The sequence below is a fragment of the Lissotriton helveticus genome, chromosome 5_1, assembly GCF_964261635.1.
Source record: "Lissotriton helveticus chromosome 5_1, aLisHel1.1, whole genome shotgun sequence".
In the NCBI taxonomy this organism is placed as follows: domain Eukaryota; kingdom Metazoa; phylum Chordata; class Amphibia; order Caudata; family Salamandridae; genus Lissotriton; species Lissotriton helveticus.
This window is the reverse complement of record NC_136065.1, coordinates 1,318,213,220-1,318,233,901: the sequence shown is the minus strand read 5'-3', so window position 1 is coordinate 1,318,233,901 and position 20,682 is coordinate 1,318,213,220. Positions and strand designations below refer to the sequence as shown.

The 20,682-nt window shown below is 44.2% G+C and overlaps 1 protein-coding gene across 1 annotated transcript in view; it reads right to left on the bottom strand.

Moving 5' to 3' along the window:
• Window positions 1–253: 253 nt before the first annotated feature.
• Window positions 254–20,682, bottom strand: part of TIMM17A (translocase of inner mitochondrial membrane 17A) — a 186,211-nt gene continuing 165,782 nt past the window's right edge. The window contains exon 6 of the mRNA XM_078644156.1: window positions 254–4,093. Within this exon, the coding sequence (XP_078500282.1) occupies window positions 4,017–4,093 (77 nt within the window). The 3' untranslated portion in view covers window positions 254–4,016. The remainder of the gene's footprint in view (window positions 4,094–20,682) is intronic.

Genomic DNA, 20,682 nt, shown 5'->3' with positions numbered 1-20,682 from the left:
CTGAGGTCGACTAGGTCTCTATTGAATATGTTAGACCTAATTATGAATGCCAGCTAGCTCAGAGGTCACTAGAAGCTTTCTCAAATTCACAAGAAGGGATTAGTTTCTGACAACCGCATAAACATGACAACTTTGCTCCCCTAGAACAAGGAGGATATCTCCAGAGTCGCAGAAACAATAGATAGCTATTTCACTCAGTCAATCGTGCATGCTTAGTTTCACCAGAAGTGCAGAGCAACAGAGAGACGGGCGCTTTCAATAAAAGTGGTTATTTATTGAGCAGTCTTCTTTCTTATGCAAGAGAAGTGAATTGCCACAATTGCAATACTTGTCATAAAGTAAAGTGCGTACAGTAAAAGGAGTATTATGAAATAATACTGTAAAAGCATTTATATGGTTTCTAAGCCATAAGATACTTAAAACGGATAAAATACATACAATGATAAAAGTTGACTAAACGTACTCAACTGGTGCTTCTAAGATATGCCTACCCCGGTGTACCTAACCTAAGCCTAGTACATGGGAAGGAGTAAATAAGTTGTATTTTTAGTTAAGATAGTTTTTGCCAAGAATCTGAGACAAGAATTCTCTAAGGGTCTAATCAGCTCCGTACCTTGGTTATAGAATGAAGGAGGTCTTGTATCTCTCTCTCAGGACTTGATCTCCCAGCAACCTGCGAGGGTGACAGGGAAACACTGGAGCTGGATTTCTCAGCAGGAGAAAAGACAGTGTCTCTCTCAGTGCGTCAATGGGGAGGGTCGGCTTCCTTCGGCACTCGCTTCAGCAGGGCGTCGGGCAAGTAGATAGCCGATCTGCTCCAAACCACAGTGTGTTTTGCTAGGGCAGATGCTGGTATATTTCTAGCTCGAAGGTGCTGAGTTTGACGTAAGGTTGGACATAAGACGTCACTAAGAACTCGCAGTTCTTTAAGGACTCCAGGAGTTCTAGGACAAATCAATACAGAAGCAGGGGGAATTCCCGGGTTGCTGGAGGCTTAGTTTGTTTAAGAACGCGTCGTGCTTTCTAGGAGTCTATGGGAGTAGCCTTGCCGTATTTGGGCTGCATTGGATATGACTTAATATGGGTATGATTCTTATGCCTTTATAAGGATATGATTTGATATAACCACATAAGGGCATACATCGGTGCTATTTAAATAGGGTCCTAGATTTGTCTACAACAGGACTTGCTCTTTTGAATATGTTGAATGTGTAAGACATGTGACTGAGGGGTAGTGGTGGAGCATAAGAGTCAGGTTATATTGCTCTGAAATCTGCAATGGATGATTGGTGGCGAGCGTAGTGTGTTTGTGGCATGAGCAGTTAGTATCTTCTGTTTTTTAAGTGTGAGGTAAAGTTGGTTTAAATTGTGTTTTGTGTTGGCATGAAGAGCACAGTGGATGTATATTAGTATTCTGGGATGGAGGATAGTTTCAATAGTGTGAGAATTTAATTTGAAAAAGACTGTGGGTGTAAGATCCGATATTAGCGAAATGACGAAGTGTAGGATTTGACTGTGAAGAACTGGGAACATGTGGATGTTAAAGGTATTGGAACGTGTATTCAAAGAGTATCTGTGGAGTACGAGAGAGGATAAGTAGGGGTTAGGTGGGTTGTTTTGTTCATAGGCTGAGACGTGGGGGAGCGGCAGCCTTTTTGGTGGCGGGGAATGTAGTTGGCTTTGGGCGTAATGAAGAGTAGGATTGTGTAGGGAGATGTTATAATGAGCTATCACAGATGCTGCAGGAGAAGTGGCACTGGGCTCAGTTGCGACTGGGAGAGTTAAACTCATTTTGGCTGTTTTCCTTCCTCGTTTGTATTAGGGCCTAGTGCATTTTTGCTGTGATAGTGTAGATTTAGGCTGTGGATCAACAGCCCCAGTAAGGAGAAAATGAAAGTAGAGGAGACATCTTAGCTTGGGCCTCCCAAAGATGGTGTGGAGAGGGTAGGGCAAGAAGGTTTTTTTAGTTTTTAACTAAGGGAGGAGTAGTTATGATTACTAAAGCAGGTGCATTGCCATTGTGGCCCAGGTGGGTAAGGGCGCGCAGCTTTACAATTAGAAATTTCCTACTATACAAAAGGTGCATGGGGGATCATTTTCCATGCTAGCATTAGGGCCGAGGCCACCCTTTCTGCAAAGAGGAAGGAACATGTCAGAGCTTCTTTTTTTCTGAAAGGGACAGAGAAATGGTTCTAAGATTGGAGTGATTGACAGGCATGGAGGGTAGGAGATGAAAAAGGCAGAGGAAACTGCCTAATACTCATGGCCACAGCTATCATAAGTGCAGAAGATGCAGTTATATTGGGGTCTGAGAGTGTGGGGACTCACAACCTCAATTATGGGAAGCAGTGATGTTTGGTCAATGTATGTTTTTATTTGATGCATTTTCTCTTTTTGCATGTCTCATATTTAGTATGGGCAATAAGCTACCTGGGAGGTACCTTAGAAAATCTAAAAAGACTAAGTCCTGCAGTTAGCCCCGTCCCTTCTGCTTCCCCAATCTTGGCAATGATGGTTTGAAAGGGGGGGGCAGGGCTTTGGTACATTTAGTTTAGGGGCCTCAGAGCAAACAAGTTTGAAGACCTCTGGCAGACTGAATAATTTGTGAAATAAATATAAACTATAATATGGAGGAAATAAAAAAAATCACAAATCAGTTTTTTTCATAAATTACTTTATGTTTAGTTTCGAATGAGCAGACATTTATGAAGGCATTATCTGCCTTAGTATTTCTTGGTGCATCTCATTTCAAACTTGCGTGTAGTACATTAAACGGAGAAAAAAATAACAAGCATGTTTCTCAATTGACAATTCAGTCAATAAATATAGCAGCATATGCACTGCCCTCTTGTGGCTGTTTGAGAGTTAGGAGGGTTTACTGGAATTCACAAAATTTGACATCCAAGCCTGTAAGAAACTTCAAATATCAACATATCCAGACACATAAAATGGGCCAAAAGATTCCCATATGCGGGAGTTGTAGCTTTAAGTGAGATGTAGATATCCGATTCTTGCTAGATTGAGGGGTATCCAAATGCAGCAGTGAAACTACCCTGAAATAATTTAATTATCTTACACAATATCGTAGCTGATCTTAGAATTGGCTTCAAGATTAAAATCTTTGAAGTGGAAACTAAGAAATGAAGACACGCTGGAACGAAAGGTAGGAAGAGCCAAAACAAAAACCTGGGTGACCAATGACTGGACCATTATTACGGCTGCTCTGTGAACTTTTAGAACTGCTATGGGTGCTTGTGTAAACCAATGAAGGCACATGAGTAAGCAGCCAAATAGAAGTTTCCTCACTGGGAGAACGTTTTACAGCATGCCTTGGTAATAACCAAAATAATATGCACAGCTCTCCCATTTCCTTCAATCATGTCTAAAAATGGCCATTAATTAGCAACATCAATAACTTTTTTACACTGTGGACATTCATTCTGTAAATTATTTTAAATGGTACACTGAACGCCTTTCTCTTTTGGTCCTATCTTTTGAATATTACACCATGATCAGTTCCTAAGAAAGCTTCAGTCAATCAGTTGGCCCCACGTTTTTCAAAGCAAACCAAATAACTTTGGCTTTGCATTAAAAAGCAAAAGCAATGGCACTCTGTTCCGTGCTTCTGGTGAGACATAACTACTCTGCATAGAAGAGACCTCTTGTGATAAATTATCTTATACTTTGGTCATGGTCAGGACACAAACGACATGATTTGTGGTTCATGAGAACCCCGACATGAAACAGCATCATCAACCCATCTATAACAGTCGACTTCGGCAAATCTAACAAATTGCAAAGAAGCGTGATGAGAACTGAATCACCATTTCAGAAATAAATAACTCATAAGATTATTTGCCTCAAGCAGTGCCTGAAGCTAAAAAGTGCTTCTCAAATAAGGATCCACCCGTGAGTTCCTAGGTAATTAGCTTTGTTCCTGCCATCAACTGACTTTTTAAGGGGCCGGCGATCAGCCTGTCATCTTTTCTTTTTCCAGGAGTACAGTCTGGCATTCTTTACTGGTACTGCGGCCTGTAATCTCCAAATGCAGTGGGAGGCTGCAGCTGGGAAGGATCTTCTGCAAACTGTGGACCTAAATATGAAGAAGGGAGAAACAAAAGAAGATTACAATATATTGGCAACAGATTGTCACAACCTACAATGACCAGGACCACATAGAAGTCATTTCCACATAACACTGGGTTCGCAGCATAGTTTTTGTACGTTTAGACTGGGCTTTAGAAACCTTTCCACTTATGGAGATATTTCAACAGGATTGTATTCTTTTTTAATGGAGACGCGTGTAACCTCCCTGTGATTGATTCTTTTACACTCCTGAAAGAGCTATCTTAATATGCTGACTTCCCTTAACAACAGGAAAGTACTAGTGTCTTGCAAACAAAGTGTATAAAAATTACCAGACTCAAGTGTACAGGTCCATTATGGCCAAATGAACACTGATTTAACATCTCCTCAAAATAAGGAGAAAGGAATATGCTACTTACCAGTATGCATCTGTTCTTGGCATGTAGAGCTGCAGAGTTGTATACTGTGCATTAGATCGCCACCTGGTGTTGGGATTGGATGATTGCAGGTTGTTGTCTTCTTGGAAGAAGTCTTTGTAGTCACGAGATAGGTGACTCCTCCCTTGGACAATACTGCGCGTGGTCATCGACTCCATCCTCAGATTGTTTTTCGCCATGATGGGAAATGATGGAGTTAGTAGAAGTAAAGAGAAAGGATGTCCATGCGTGTGCATCTAAGTAAGATGAGTACTGGAACGGATACAAATCCCGGGGAGGCGGGAGGGCGTGTAGGACTCTGCAGCTCTACATGCCAAGAACAGATGCATACTGGTAAGTAGCATTTTCCGTTTGAGGCATATGAGCTGCAGATCCTACACTTAGCATTGATTGTGCAGCAGTGTCTCCCCTAGCGGTGGTCGCTTGTATCCGTTGCAGCATACTTAAATAATGTTTTAAGGACAGCTTGGCCCACTGCAGCTTGCTGCTTGGCTTGCACATCAACACAATAGTGTTGAGTGAAGGTGTGTATTGTAGACCATGTTGCTGCCTTGCATATGTCCTCTAGTGGTATGTTTCCTAAGAAAGCCATAGAGGCTCCTAGTTTGCGAGTGGAGTGTGCTCTAGGAGGAACTGTTAGTGTACGTTTAGCTTTTTGATAGCATATTTGAATACACTTTACAATCCATCTGGCAATTCCTCCTTTAGAGATGGGATTGCCTTTGTGTGGGGGAGAGAAAGATACAAAAAGTTGTTTTTGTCTTTCTGAAGGATTTAGTCCTGTCTGTGTAGTATAATAGGGCTCTTCTAACATCTAAGGTGTGTAAAGCCCTTTCTGCAACAGAGTCCGGTTTTTGAAAATACAGTGGTAACTCTACTGATTGGTTAAGGTGAAAAGGAGTAATAACTTTTGGCCGGAATTTAGGATTGGGTCTAAGGAGCACTTTGTTAGGATGTATCTGAAAAAATGGTTCTTCTATTGTGAATGCTTGTATTTCACTAACTCTTCTGAGAGAGGTGATGGCAACAAGGAAGGCAGTTTTCCATGTTAGGAATTGCAGTTCACACTTATGTAAAGGCTCAAAAGGGGGACCCATGAGTCTTGTAGGGACCACATTTAAGTTCCATACTGGAGCAGGTGGTAACCTAGGTTGGATTATTCGTTTTAATCCTTCCATAAATGCTTTTATTGCAGGTACTCTAAAGAGAGATAGATGCTGTCTATTTTGTAAATACGCTGCAATTGCTGCTAGATGCAGGCGTATGGAAGAATAAGCCAAATTGGACCTTTGTAGGTGTAGAAGATAGCAGATAATATTTTGGATGGAAACATCCAGTGGATCAATGTGATTGTTGTTACAGTATATCGCAAATATTTTCCACTTAGCAGCATAACACGCTCTGGTAGTGGGTTTTCTAGCCTCTTTAATTATGTTCATACAGTCTGGTGGTAAGTTTAAGTAACCAAACTCTAAGACTTCAGGAGCCAGATCGCCAAATTCAGTTGGCTTGGTTCTGGGTGTCTTATTTCTCCATGGTTCTGTGTTAACAGGGAGGGCGGGCGTGAGCAGTAATTTCTGATGTGAAACTAGTGAGAGATCCAGCAGTGTGGTGAACCACGGTTGGCGTGCCCATGTGGGAGCTACTAGTATCAGTTTGAGAGACTGTTGTCTGAGTTTGCGCACTACTAGTGGAATGAGTGGGAGAGGCTTAAAAGCGTACGCAAATCTGCCTGACCAGTTCATCCATATTGCATTCCCCTCCGACCGTGGGTGTGGAAACCTGGCGGCAAAGGTTGGGCATTTTGTATTCTCGTGGGTGACAAACAGATCTATCTGTGGATGCCCCCACATTTGGAAGAATGGCTGAAGAACTTGTGGATGTATCTCCCATTCGTGAATCTGTTGTGACTGTCAACTCAACATGTCTGCTATCTGATTGTAAATTCCTGGACGGTGCTCTACTGTCAGATGTATGTTTTGAGGAATGGCCCTTCTCAAATAAATCAAATCAAATTGTTTATTATGTTTTGGCTCTCAGCCGAGGGCCACATAAAATGTACAAAGATACAAGCAATATAATACATTATACAAACAAAGTCCGCCCTAGAAATACCTGAAATGAATACAAGCTAACATACACAACAGAACTGAGAAAATTGACAAGCCAAAAAGCATCTCCATGGATTATTAATAAATAGCTAAAAAACCTTTAAAAAATTTAAAAATGTGGAAGCAGAACATTTCATTGGGGGGACAATAAAGTGCATGAACAAAATCATTCAAAGTGAGAATGCCCAGACGGAGACAAATAACTTTTAACCATCTAGTGCGCAATTTACATAGCGCCGGGCAAATCAGTAAAACATGCATACAGTCCTGAGTATTCAAATTACATAGATTGCACAAAGAGGAGGAGCCATACCATTTAGATAACAAAAGATTTAATGGTATTAGGTCGTAGCGTAGCAGAAACCAAAATCTACGAATACCGTGAGGAAGGGACCAACGCACATAGAATTGTGGCTGCTTCATCAGATAAGTGTCGAAAAGGATATCTGCATTCCTTTTTCCACGAATTAACTTTTTATCCGATTGAAAGCAAAGGTCCCAAGAGGCTGCTTTTAAAACAAGTTTTAACTGTAAAGGGGAATACACAAAAAGAGTGGTTTCATCTAATTTTAAAAGAGTTACGGCTTTTCTAAAATTACGAACCAGTTGAGAAAACTCTTTAAAATTACCCAGTAATTCACTTTTGAGGAGAGCTCTCAATGTCCCGACTTCTGCTCTCGCAAGACAGGCCACCCATCTTACTAGGGCACATAATCCCTGTACCCAACTGCTCCTTAGACCATAGTCGAGCCTGCAGGCAGACAGAGAGCAAGCAGTATTTAAGGAAGAAAGCGATCTTAAGAGTTTCCCCTCAATCTTATGGCAAAAGTCCCACTTTTTTACCTCTATTAACTCAATACCATAGAGAATTGTTGCGGGGATTTTTGATCTGTACACTTCCAATAGAATCGGAAAGTGCCGTTTCCCCGTTGCATGGTATAATGAGTTTAAACCTTTGCCATGGGCTAGAGCTTTACGAGAGCAATGCTCTATATGCAGCTTCTCACTCAAATTAGCCGTAACGATTTTCCCCCAAAAAATATAAGACTTTACAACCTCCAATTTTTGCCCCCCGATAAACCAACCAAAATCTGCCGCTCGACACCTCTTCTTGCCTACTATACACATGACTTTACTTTTGGTTATGTTAATCTTCATGCAATGAGCCACAGCATAACTATGGAGAGCATGCAGCCGATTTGAGAGTCCTTTGGGAGTTAAATCAAGAATAAGAACATCATCGGCATACATCAAACAAGATATTGGGGTCCCCCCCACCAATGGGGCGATGCCCTCTGTGGCAGATAAAGCGGCGGGCAGGTCAGCCGTATATAAGGAGAACAAGAGGGGAGCTAATAAACATCCTTGTTTAAGGCCATTACCCGATGGAATTGGGTCAGATAGCCCCCCTTCACCCCCGAGCAGGACCCTACACCAAGTCTCTGTATGGAGAGCCCGCACCAACTCCAACAGATGAGACGGGAGACCAAGCGCAGCCAATTTTCTCCACAGGATTCCACGGTCCACTTTGTCGAATGCCGTGGAGAAATCTATAAAAGCTGCATACACTGCCCCCCGCCTCACCTGTACATACTTATCCGTAACCACATGAAGAGCGGTAAGATTATCCAGCGTTCCGTGGTTCCTGCGGAAGCCAGTCTGTTCAAGCGGCAGGATATTGTTTTCCTCAACCCAAGCGGAGAGGGATACTAAAAGACATTTCGCAAAAACCTTTCCGATTGAATCGAGGAGAGCAATCAAACTGTAATTACTTGGGCAATCCCTAGTTCCCTTCTTAAAAATGGGGACCAGGATACTCCCCCTCCAAGAGGCAGGTACCGTTCTAGACATAAAGCAAGCTTTATACAAGGGGTACAGAATTTTACTCCACCTTACAGGATCCTGTTTGAGGACCGTCATGGGGAGTTCATCTGGGCCCATTGCCCCGGAGACACGCATATTTTTTATGGCCATCTCAATTTCCTTTTCAGAAGGATAGTTCATAAGGCCATCTGTAGTCAAACCGATAGTGATATCATCACCTATAATATCATCAAAGGCGATAATATCAGAAGAACAATTCCCTGCATAAAGGTCCCGGATATAAATGGACCATACCTCTTCCGCTATAGGGATAGGGGAGGGGCTCAATCTAGACCCACACCCCTTACCAATTATTGCCCAAAAATCTCTAATCCTACCGTGAGCAACAGATTCCCTTAAGTCAATCCAGACTTTGTCTTCCTTGCCCTTTTTTAGTTTTGACTTAAGTCTGCTTCTCTTTCTTTTTAGCCTGGAGAGCTCTTTTCCACGTTCCGTACCTCGATCTAAATATTGTTCCCGGACTAAATTGTTAATTTCTTTATTTAAGATACACAATGTACTGGGAACTGCAACCCCTCTTCTCGATCTTGAAGATTTATTAGCATAAGAAATAATCTTCCGCAAAAATTCTTCAAAGAATACTATTTCATTTCCACGCCACTCATTTAAAACTAAAAGGGTATGGGATAGAAAGTCCTGCACCCCATTGATGGGTGATGAATTCCAAAAGCACCTTCCCGATGAAACATGAAAGGCAGGATCACTGCCTATAAGGGACCACGGTGCAGTAGGCAGGGAATTTAAGGAAATAGTTACAAATAGTATAGTATGGTCACTCAGAGGGGTAGGTATAGTCTTAAGGTCAAGAATAAATGGAAACAGGCCATAGTCAGCAATGACATAGTCTAAGATGGAAGACCCAAAGGGAGACTTGTGAGTGAATTTTGCAGGGACGTCCGACGGGAATCTCCCATTTAGTATAAGCCCATCGACAGCCAATAATTCTTTTAACAGGATCTTCCCTCTTTTATTTGTCACTGACTTTTCAGGAAAGAGAGCTTGAGGAACAAAATACGCCTCTTCCTTGGACTTATTCCTGAAGAGCTCCAGACTAACGTTGGAAATCTTACAATTCAGATCGCCCACAATCATAACTTCCGGGGGAAGTGGAACATTTTTAATTTGATCTACATAACGAAATACCTGCTTCATTAACACATTAAAACGCTCTTCTGGTGGAATATACACATTTAAAATCACGATAGGGGCTTTTATGCCAACATTAAACAGGTTTTCAATAGTTATAGCATGGAAAAGTTTACTGGAATCAATATAATGGGAGAATCTCCATTGGAATTTATTAGATAATAAACAGGCGACTCCCCCCCTAGCGTGCCCTTTCTTGGAAGGGGCAGCAGGCACTTCCAAGACATAATAGTCCTTAGAAACATTCAACATATTGACACACCAAGTTTCCTGTAAACAAATCACATTAGCTCCTAACGAAAAAAGGAGTCCAAATTTCTCTGGGCTGCTATGAATCCCTGACGCGTTCCAGGAAATAATTTTCAGCGAGGTGTTAAAGATGCTGAAACAATCTGGGATTATCTTTAGTTTTTGTAGTTAAGGCACTATGCAGCCAGTTCCACCGATCATTATCCTCTGTAAGAGAGGCAGTCTGCGTTAGCAGAAGTGGCTTCACTTGCAGGACCGAGCGTTTTCCCTTAGAGACCCGAATCTTCAGCTCCTCAAGGGAAGAGGCTACCCCCTTAATCTTATCTCTTCCAGGTACCACCCCAGAGGGGTGATTAATATTTCCCAGGTTACAGATCGGGAGAATATCAATACCTGTGCGTTGAAAGAACTCAGCTTGCTGCAGTATTAGGTCTACAATAATAGGTGAATAAAATTTAACCCTTATACTGGAGACCTTGACTTCCCCAAACAGGGTGACCAACTCAATGTCCCTAGTTTGGATATGGTGGAGACTTTCACTCTCACTGAAGCGCTTAAGTAGCCAAGCTCTGTTTAGGGGAAGGTCCACATCAAATAGAGGAAGAAAGTCTAAAACAAGAGTGTCCACTAGAGCTTTTAATGTTATTTGGGGGCGATCCGCTATAAGGCCATCATCCGTCTCTAGAACTATAGAGAAAGGAGGAGCCAAGGGGTTTAGAAGGCCAGATGGACAATAATTTGGGTCTCCACTCGCAGGCGGTAGAGTCTGACGTGGAAAATGACCCCCTATTTGTGACAAAACTTCCAGAGATGTTGATGGACCCGGTACACTATCACTTTTTAAAGGTGAAGAAATGATGGAGTTCCACTCAGCATCCGCCTTTGCGGGTAATGAGCAGGATTCCAAGGCCACTACTTCATTCTCCACTTCGGCCGAACAATTTTGGAAAATTATTCGACGCTGCCTTTTCTTCCTATACTTTCGAATTGGTTTCTTTTTGTTCCCTTTATTGTTTCCATGTTTGGCAATTTTTACCTTTACCTCTTGTTTAGTATCATTCGCGTCTTTTCTATTCTCAGACGTAAAGATGGGAAAAAGATCTTGAACCCCTTTAGACCCAGAGATGGATTTATTTTCTTCCTCAATCTCTAAAACTGAGTTCTTAATACAATTTGGCGCTGCAGTTAAGGGGATAGCTACAGTGTGTATTTGCAAAGATGCCGCCACATCCTTCGTGTTAGCGACTTCTAAAGGGGCATTTATTTCTCCCACTGGCTGACTATGTTGAGTCATAGGAGAAAAAACACCTCTCGTATCAGATGATTTTTGTAACAGAGCCTTCAAGATTTGGGTAACTGAATCCAAGATGCAATCTGAGCTGCCAACAAATTTCCCCAATAGGGCTAAAATCGAGGATAATAATTGTTCCAAGGCAATCATGGATTCAGAAATAGGTTTTTCACACGCCTCCTGAGGATGGCATATACTCGATAAATTAAGACCCAAAGACCCAGAAGCATCTAACAAATTAGACGTGTCCTGACCATTTAAAGAGGGGGTACTACTATACAACATAAGCCCAGAAGGAGTCGCACCCCCCGACAATCTAATAGGGGCCTGACTTTCCACTTTAGCTATATTTACATACCGACCACAGAGTGCGCGGTCGTTCGATAGACATAACGAGCCACCGCCCGACCTATCATTCTGCGGAGTATGAGACAGCAATCGATGGTTCCTGGGATCCCCTTCAGGTTCAACAAGATCAACCCTACTTTCTCCCTTCCCCTCAACATGAACAAGAGGAGAAGACACCGCTAGTGCAGATTGTAAGACTGAAGGCTGCACCAAAGTAGGCGGGGGAGACGTAGAAACAGAAGTAAAAACCTCCTGGGCCGTCACACCAGTGGCTTTATTCGTGGACAGATTAGAGATCTTGTGGGTCGGGAAATCCCAGAGATCAAATAGTTGGCATTGACCCTTCAATGGGGGGTTATTTACGGATTTGTTTCTTATGCGAACAGGTTTTGTTTGTGAGGCTAATATGCCTCCAACTTCCCTCCCAGAACGCAGTTTTTTAAACATTGTTTAAAGGATTAACTCACCAACTAGTGGTACAAAAAATGCTAAACCTCCAGAAGAGTTAATATAAAATATTAAGATAGTACTCCACAATAAAACATATAATCCTGGAGATCCAATAGAGACTGACGAAATAAACAGTTCAAGAAGATGGCGGCACAATTTCAATAGATAACTCTTCCTCTGACCGTCCAGCCAATATCAAAAAGTCTCAAAATATAACACAATTAAAATAACGCAGTCAATGTAAGTAACCGGGCCCAGCCCAGCCTACCTCGGCCACAGAGGGCCCGCCCTTTGCCCGGGCTTAGCCCGGCGTCGCCCGCGCGCGTCCCGCGATGCGGGATCTTCTGGAGTTAATGAAGCCAGGTGAGGGGGGCGTGGCAGGGACTGGTCCTGTCCGTCGAGGCTTCTGGTCAGTGTAGTTTGTTACAGACCTGCCTTTCACAGGCACACCCAGGCGAGTGTTTCCCGCGAAGCGGGAAACGCGAGCTGTTGTTTGAAGATAGCGCTGCCAAAATGCGCTGCCAGGGATTTTCAAAGAGCGCTGCCAAAGTGCGCTTTTCCAATCATATGCACTGAGGCGGCTACGGCGCTGTAATTGTTCAGTCCTTCACTCGCTGCAAACTCCCACTCAAAAGAACTGCACACCGGCAACAGGAAAATACTTCTCCACCTCTATGGCGGCTTCTGGAGTTAATGAAGCCAGGTGAGGGGGGCGTGGCAGGGACTGGTCCTGTCCGTCGAGGCTTCTGGTCAGTGTAGTTTGTTACAGACCTGCCTTTCACAGGCACACCCAGGCGAGTGTTTCCCGCGAAGCGGGAAACGCGAGCTGTTGTTTGAAGATAGCGCTGCCAAAATGCGCTGCCAGGGATTTTCAAAGAGCGCTGCCAAAGTGCGCTTTTCCAATCATATGCACTGAGGCGGCTACGGCGCTGTAATTGTTCAGTCCTTCACTCGCTGCAAACTCCCACTCAAAAGAACTGCACACCGGCAACAGGAAAATACTTCTCCCATGGCCCTTCTCCAAATGTTCTGTGCGAGTTGGGACAGTTGCAGAGAGTGTCCCGTCCCCCAATCCCCCCCCCCCCGTTTTTGTACATAATACATGGCTGTCATATTGTCCGTCCGGATTAAGACAGCTTTGTTTTGTACTTGCACTTGAAATGTTTTGAGTGCTAGGAAAATCGCTAGCAGCTCTAGATGGTTGATATGGAACAGTTTTTGTTGGTTGTTCCATTGGCCTTGTGTGGTATAGTGTAAGAGATGGGCTCCCCATCCTGTGAGGGATGCGTCTGTTGTGAGCACTAACTGTGGAACAAGCTCTAGGAACGGCCGTCCCTTTGTCAAATTTTTGGTGTTCCACCATTGCAGAGAGCGATATGTACGGCTGTCCACCAACACCAGGTCTGAGAGCTGACCTTGAGCCTGATTCCACTGTTGTGCTAGGCATTCTTGTAACGGGTGCATTTGCAGTCTTGCATGTGGCACTATGAAGATGCAAGACGCCATCCTGCCTATTAGTCTCCTGAACACTTTGGCTTGGAGAGACTGCTGGTGTTGAAAAATGGAGACTAAGGTTTGAATGCTCTGTATCCTGGCTGGACTGGGATACGCTAGAGCTGTAGATGTGTCTATGGTAGCTCCTAGATACTGATGAACGTGCGAAGGCTCTAGGTGAGACTTGGTGTAGTTTATGGTAAACCCTAAGTCGTGCAATGTCTGAATGGTTTGCTTTGTGTGATGGACACATTGACTGTATGATTTTGCTTTTATGAGCCAGTCGTCTAGATAAGGGAAGACATGTATCTGTTGTCTTCTGAGATGTGCCGCTACTGCTGCTAAGCACTTTGTGAACACTCGTGGTACTGTTGTGACCCCGAATGGAAGGACTTTGAATTGATAGTGCTGTCCTTGTATGACAAACCTTAGATACTTCCTGTGAGCAGGATGTATAGGAATGTGAAAGTAGGCGTCCTTTAGGTCTAGTGTTGAAAGAAAATCGCCTTGTTGTAGTAGTGGGAGTACTTGCTGCAGAGTGATCATGTGGAAATGATCTGACTGTATGTAATGGTTGAGGGGCCTGAGGTCGAGAATTGGTCTTAGTGTCCCGTCCTTCTTGGGAATTAAGAAGTACAAGGAGTAAACTCCTGTTCCTTGTTCCTCTAAAGGAACTACTTGAATAGCATCCTTTTGTAGAAGTGCTAGAACTTCTTGTTGAAGCAGAGTTATATGGTCTGTGGACATTGGATGCTGCCTGGGTGGTATGTTTGGGGGGGGTTGCCGTGAGTTCTAGGCAGTAGCCATGTTGGATAATTTGTCTTACCCACCTGTCTGTTGTGATGGAATTCCCGACAGGTAGGAACTGTGATAATCTGCCCCCCACAGTGGTGGAATGCTGTGGGGGAGGCAGAGGGAAGTCACTGTTTGGGAGCGGTTGTTGTTATTACCTCTACCTCTTCCCTTGTTATTATTTCCTCTGTATCCTCCTCTGAAGTAGTTCTTGTTAGAGGAGGTCTGTGTGTTTGTTTTAAAAGATGACGTTGCATCTGCGCCGGTTTGCTTAGAGCCTCCCCTATAAAAGGAGCGGCGAAAAGAACCTCTAGTCTGTGTGGATTGTAATGCACCCATAGACTTAGCTGTGTCTGTGTCTTTTTTCATCTTTTCTAGTGTGTTGTCTACTTCCGGCCCGAACAATTGGTTTTGATGGAACGGCTGGTTCAAGATGGTGGTTTGTACCTCTGTTTTAAACCATGAAATGCGTAACCACGCATGTCGTCTGAGTATAACACTAGTATTGACTGCTCTGGATGCTGTGTCAGATACATCTAGTGCACATTTAATTGAGGCATTGGATATTAACTTGCCTTCCTGTATGAGCTCTGTTGCCTGATCTTTGTACTGATCTGGGAGGTGCTCCATCAGTTTTTCTAATTCGTCGTAGTGAGCCCTGTCATATCGTGAGAACAGGGCTTGTGTATTTGCTATGCGCCATATGTTTGTTGCTTGCGCAGCAATCCGTTTCCCTGATTCGTCAATAACTTTAGATTCTTTGTCAGGCGGGGGCGTGTCACCAGAGGTCTGGGAATTGGCTCTTTTTCTTGCATTAGACACTACTAAAGAGTCTAGTGGTAGATGTCCACTAATATGGACTGGATCAGATGGTGCTGGTATGTATTTCTTTTCTATTCTTGGGTTTAATACCCTACAGCGTACAGGGTCTTTAAATATTTCTGGAGCATGTTTAATGACTCCTTTGATCATAGGTAGTATTTGTGTAGACCTTTGTGACTGCTCAACTGTATCCAGTAAAAAATCCATATCAATGGCATCAGAGTGCATTGAAACCCCGTGGTAAAGGGCTGCTCTATTCAATAAATGATTAAACCCAATACTATCCTCTGGAGGGGAAGGTTTTGTTGGGTAGGACTGAGGATCAGGAATGTCGGGCACATTGTGTGGTGGGAAGCCATATATGTCATCCTCTTAAGGAATCTTCATCTAAAGGGTATTCTTGTGGCTCTGGTATGTCATTCCCCCCACCTATATCATACTCCTCGTCAGTGTGGTGTGATGATGCAGGAGATTGAACAGGTGAAACTATAGGTTCAATGTAAGGAGGGATAGGAGAGGAAGAAGGTAAAGGAGAGGAAGGGTGCATTGGAGAAGTTGCACAGTCCTTTTTGGCAGGAACCACAGGTAGAAGTTGTGTGTCTGCTGGTCTCTTCTTATAAGGAATAACCTCTACATGTCCAGTTTTTGGATTGATATAGACTTTCTTTTGTTTAGGATCTGGTCTAAACAGTTTTTCCTCCTCTGCAACCTTCTTTGGCGTTCTTTGACGTTGATTTTTTCGGTGCCGATAGTGGTTGTTTCGTGTGTTTTGCTGTGGGAGGCGTTATTGAGTCCCGTGGCAAAGTTTTCGGTGCCGAAGGTGGTTTTGGCTCCGTAGGAGTCTTTGGTACCGAGGTTGGAGATTTTGGAGTGGAGACAGGTCTCGTTGGCCTTGGGGTGTCGGACTCTGGCTTCCCATCTTTATTTTTGGAACCGGAAGGCTTTGGAGTCGGAGCTCTTTTAGGATCCTGTGGATTTTTCGGCTTCGGCACCGATGCCTCCTTTGGTTTGGGTGCCGAAGGCTCTTTTTCTTTGGGCACCGAGGGACGTTTTTGCTTCGGTGTCGAGGAATCCTTCGGTGTCGAAGGATGTGTGTGCTTCGGTGCCAGTGGAAGAGGTGGAATTACCACATGTGGTTTTGTCGGTGCCGAGGCACTGGAAGGCGGAGTTGTTTTACCCGGAGCCGAGACCGAAGGCGGGGCATCGGAGGGGGTGTTTCGTTCCCGACTGGGCCCCATGGGCAGTGTGCTGACCGTTGCCTTTGGTTTGGGTAGTGTCTATTGTGGTGGGACAGGGGTACTCACGGGTTGTCGAGATGGAATCGAGTCGTTTGAGTCCTCTGCCCCCGATATGATTTGGAGATCAGGCGAGTCTTCCTCGGCGACGAGTGGAGCCTCGTCCTTGGAGATGTCTTCGAGTGGATTCTCGTCCTCGGAGACGTCTTCGACGATCTCCTCCTCAAAGATGGCCTCCGGTGCTGGTGCTGATCTCCTCATCTCGTGTCGACGCGCCCTCCGATCCCGAATGGTCTTCTTCGATCGGAAGGATGCACAAGCTGTGCAGGTCGACTCTTCGTGTTCCGGGGATAGACAGAGGTTGCAGACCTCGTGATGGTCGTTATGAGGGTACTTTGCTCGACATACCGGGCATGTCTTGAATGGAGTTCTGTCCATGAGGCGTAGGCCGTATGGCGCCGATAGGCCCAATGTCCCGCGTTGACGCACCGGAAAGTAGTTGATGTCGAAAGTAGTTTATTCGATGTCGATGATGTTGTTATAAAGTTGTTTGCGCTTCGAAGTTGCTCAAAAGTCTTTTCCAGCCGGAGCGGAAAACTTTCATCTGAACCCAGTGGCGGAAAAAAACAATCTGAGGATGGAGTCAATGACCATGCACAGTATTGTCCAAGGGAGGAGTCACCTATCTTTTGACTACAAAGACTTCTTCCAAGAAGACAACAACCTGCAATCATCCGAGCCCAACACCAGGTGGCGATCTAATGCACAGTATACGATCTGCAGCTCATATGCCTCGAACAGTACATTTACAGATCAGACCATTGGCTTGCTGATATTGAACAAACACTTTGCAAACATACTTTATAGCTTTATCAGACTCAGTCATATAACAAGATGTATTGTATAAAAAAAAGGAAATCATAACATTTTGATGAAGTAAAATTGGTAGAGTTTCATTAACCTGTTTAATATTTGTATAAATATTAATTGACAGTTTTTAACACTGTGCTCCCTTTTCATACCCGCCCAACCTGGCCAATTCTTAATTTCAGTAATACTTGCACTTTAATTCTTTTCTTTTAGCTATCCTCCAGAAAGGGGAGGTGGGTGGGATCGGTGAGGAATCTGTAGACTGAAAGTATCTACCAAAAAGAAGATGTTACTTACCCTGTAAGCATCTGTCCACACCTTGTAGTGCTATAAATTCACATGCTCTGCATACTCCTGCAATCTTGTTGGGCTTGGACGTTGCAAGTTGTTTTTATTCAATGTAGTCATTTTGGCTCACGTGGTAACCTGGGACGACCACCTTAGGGCCCAATCACAAGTTTGGTAGTCCATGGACTGCCAAACTCCCAGTGGAGGTGCGGTGTCGGTCGTGGACCCTCGCACCTGCGGTCAAACTGCTGTATTAAGAGTTCAGCGGTCGGGTCTCCAGAAAACCACCGCGATCCCTGGTGGTGGCGCGGCTGTCTTGAGGGTGCAATATGCTTGGCCGGTCCCTTACGGCACCACCAAGCATATTACGAGGTTCCTTACCGCGAGAGGTCTCATGGCTGTACTCATGCCATGAAACTGCTGGCGGTGAGGAATCAAAGAGGACCCTACAGGGCCCCCTGTTGCCTCAGGGCCATGGGGTGCCTGCAGGAGGGCACATGATGTGCCCCTGAGTGCAATCACCCCCATTCCTGCACGGCATGGACTTTACAGTCCATGCTGTGCAAGAACGGGCTTTGGCATTCCCATTGCAGTGCCTGTTTAATAGGCCCTGATGTGGAACGCCAAAGGGCTGCCTGCCAGACCACAAGATTACTCATAATCTGCCAGTTCCAGGGCAGGGTGCTGGCATGGCGGCCTGCTCTAGGACTGCCAAACTCGTAATCAGGCCCCTAGTTTTCACACAGTAGGTGAGCGCAGCTATGGAGTGATGAGAAGCAAGAAAATGGAGACCATTAAAATGGATTACAAGTCTAAGAGAGATTACAGAGATGAGCAACAAGACACTAATTCTGGGGAGGAGGGTGGAAGCCTCTGAATCAACAGCACTACAAGCTACAAACAGAAGCTTACACATTAAGGAACATATATGTCGTTCATAGCATCTGTGGTTGTAAATGCACATGCTCTGCTTAGGCTGTAAAGCAGTACTCCCTAATACTGGAAATAAATTCTTAATATTGTTTGGCCAACTCTTACCTGTAGACAGACGAGAAGATGCACATAATAATGGTTTGTAAAGGTGTGAAGTTGGCCAAGTAGCTGCTTTACAGATGTCAGATATCGTACTATTCCCAAAACAGCTATTGTTGCTTCTTCTTAGTAGAGTGTGTCCAAGGGGGAGTAGGGACAGGCCTTTTCTGCTTTAAGGTAGCATGTTTGGATATATTTAACAATCCATCTTTTTATGAGCTCTTGATATTAGGTAGTATTTGTGAGGCTTAGTATAAGCGACAAAAAGCATGAGTTTTATGAAAAGGTTTAGTTCTGGCCATGTAGTATATTAGGCTCCTAAAATCATCTAAGTTACAAAGGGCCCTTCCCACTGAGAAAAGATTGATCGCGCAATTGTTTGTATGATGTGGAAAGCAGAGCATACCTTGATGGTCCGCTCTAAAGACAACCCTATTTTAATGAACCTGGGTGAAAGGATTTCATACAGTGAGGGCCGGTAGCTCACAAACGGCTCAGCGATGTAAAAGTTATAAGGAAAGCCACTTTTCACAAGGAGAGCAGCAAAGGACAGCGTTGGAAATGTCCTTTTCTGCAGGGTTACCCCCAAACATTTTGCCATTCTCTTCCAATGTTTCTAACCTTTTTGTTGACTTTTGGACTCTGGACACTTTACCAATGCTAATCAGTGCTAAGGTCCCTAAAACTTGGTTATGATTGGCTTACACCTGTTTGGCATATTTAATTTACTTGTACGCCCCTTGTAAAGTGGTATTTCATATACCCAGGGCCTGTAAATTAAATGCTACTAGTGGGCCTGCAGCACTGCTTGCCCCACCCACAACAGTACCTTTCAAACTGGTCTCAAGCCTGCCACTACAGGGCATGCATGCACAGTTTACTGCCACATTGACTTAGCATTTAAAGGTACTGGCCAAGCCTTAAACTCCGCTTTTACTACATATTGGTTCCCCCTACTTAGGTGGGCCCTGTGTAGTCCTACGGAAAGGACCACACAGGGCCCTATTTGGGAAGTGCTTTTTGGGGACTCACGATCAGGGTAGCAAAGAGCGCTGTGAGCCCCAATCCTTCCTTTGTGTACAGAGCTCTTGCTGAGGACATGCTTGGGTCCAATTCCCCGGGGTCCCAAGATTGCCAACATCTCCGACTTGCTGGGCACCTTCATTGTGATTCGACCAAGGCATTCGCCAAAGTCAAGAAATAACTGTCGCATTAGGTGGAAATCCCTCACAGCGTGGCTCCCGAAAGCCAGGGAAACTGCAACGGTCGAACAGTCTGCAGGAGGAGAGAAGTGCTGGGCTGAGGCACTCTTCCCTTCTCTTCACCCTGCCCCTGGATGGCGAAAACGCCATAGTGGAAACCATCTACATTGACCCGCTGAATTATACAGTGTGTGTGGGTCCGCCCCCACATCATTTATGTGGTGGGCTGAACTTGGTGGCATCTGTCTTGTGTTTGGGAGGGAAACCTCTGGAGAGGACCCCAGGAATGGGCAAGGTGATATTTCAAAACAATGTGGCCAGAAAGTGCTATATGAAACCTAGTAGAAGCGCAGAGGCTTATGTAGCGGTGATAGGCAGTATATGCATTGATCATGATTCACATTTGAAGTAGCATATCTTCCCAAAAGCATTTATGGTTTTCTGGTAACCTTCATGTTTTTATTTCATAACCCCCTGCATTTCTTATCCTGATGTTAGGATGAATATCACTATAATTCTTGCATTATCAGGATAATGAGGACTAACTCACGATAGCCATAGGATGCACCAGATTTATGATTCATGCTTTGATTGCATAACCTACAGCCTTTCATGCCCTGATGTGATGGTGTACGTCATTTTGCCTTGCATTATCAGGTTCATGAGTAACATTGCATACCATGCAATTCTCGAAGTTTTTCATGATGTCGTTTTGGTCTATGCTTATTGTACAATACACTATATATTTTTATATAAGGCTGTGTACAGTCTCTATTGAGGTACATTCACTGAGTTACAGATGTGAGTGTGTTGCACCAACACAATGCCTCAGATGAGAAGCCGAACTACTCCGTGCCAAGCTACCATGGGGTGAGCACAGGTTATCTTTGGTGTGTAACTTACTTGCCCTGACTAAAGTCGTGGGTTCTGCCTAGGTTCGGTGCA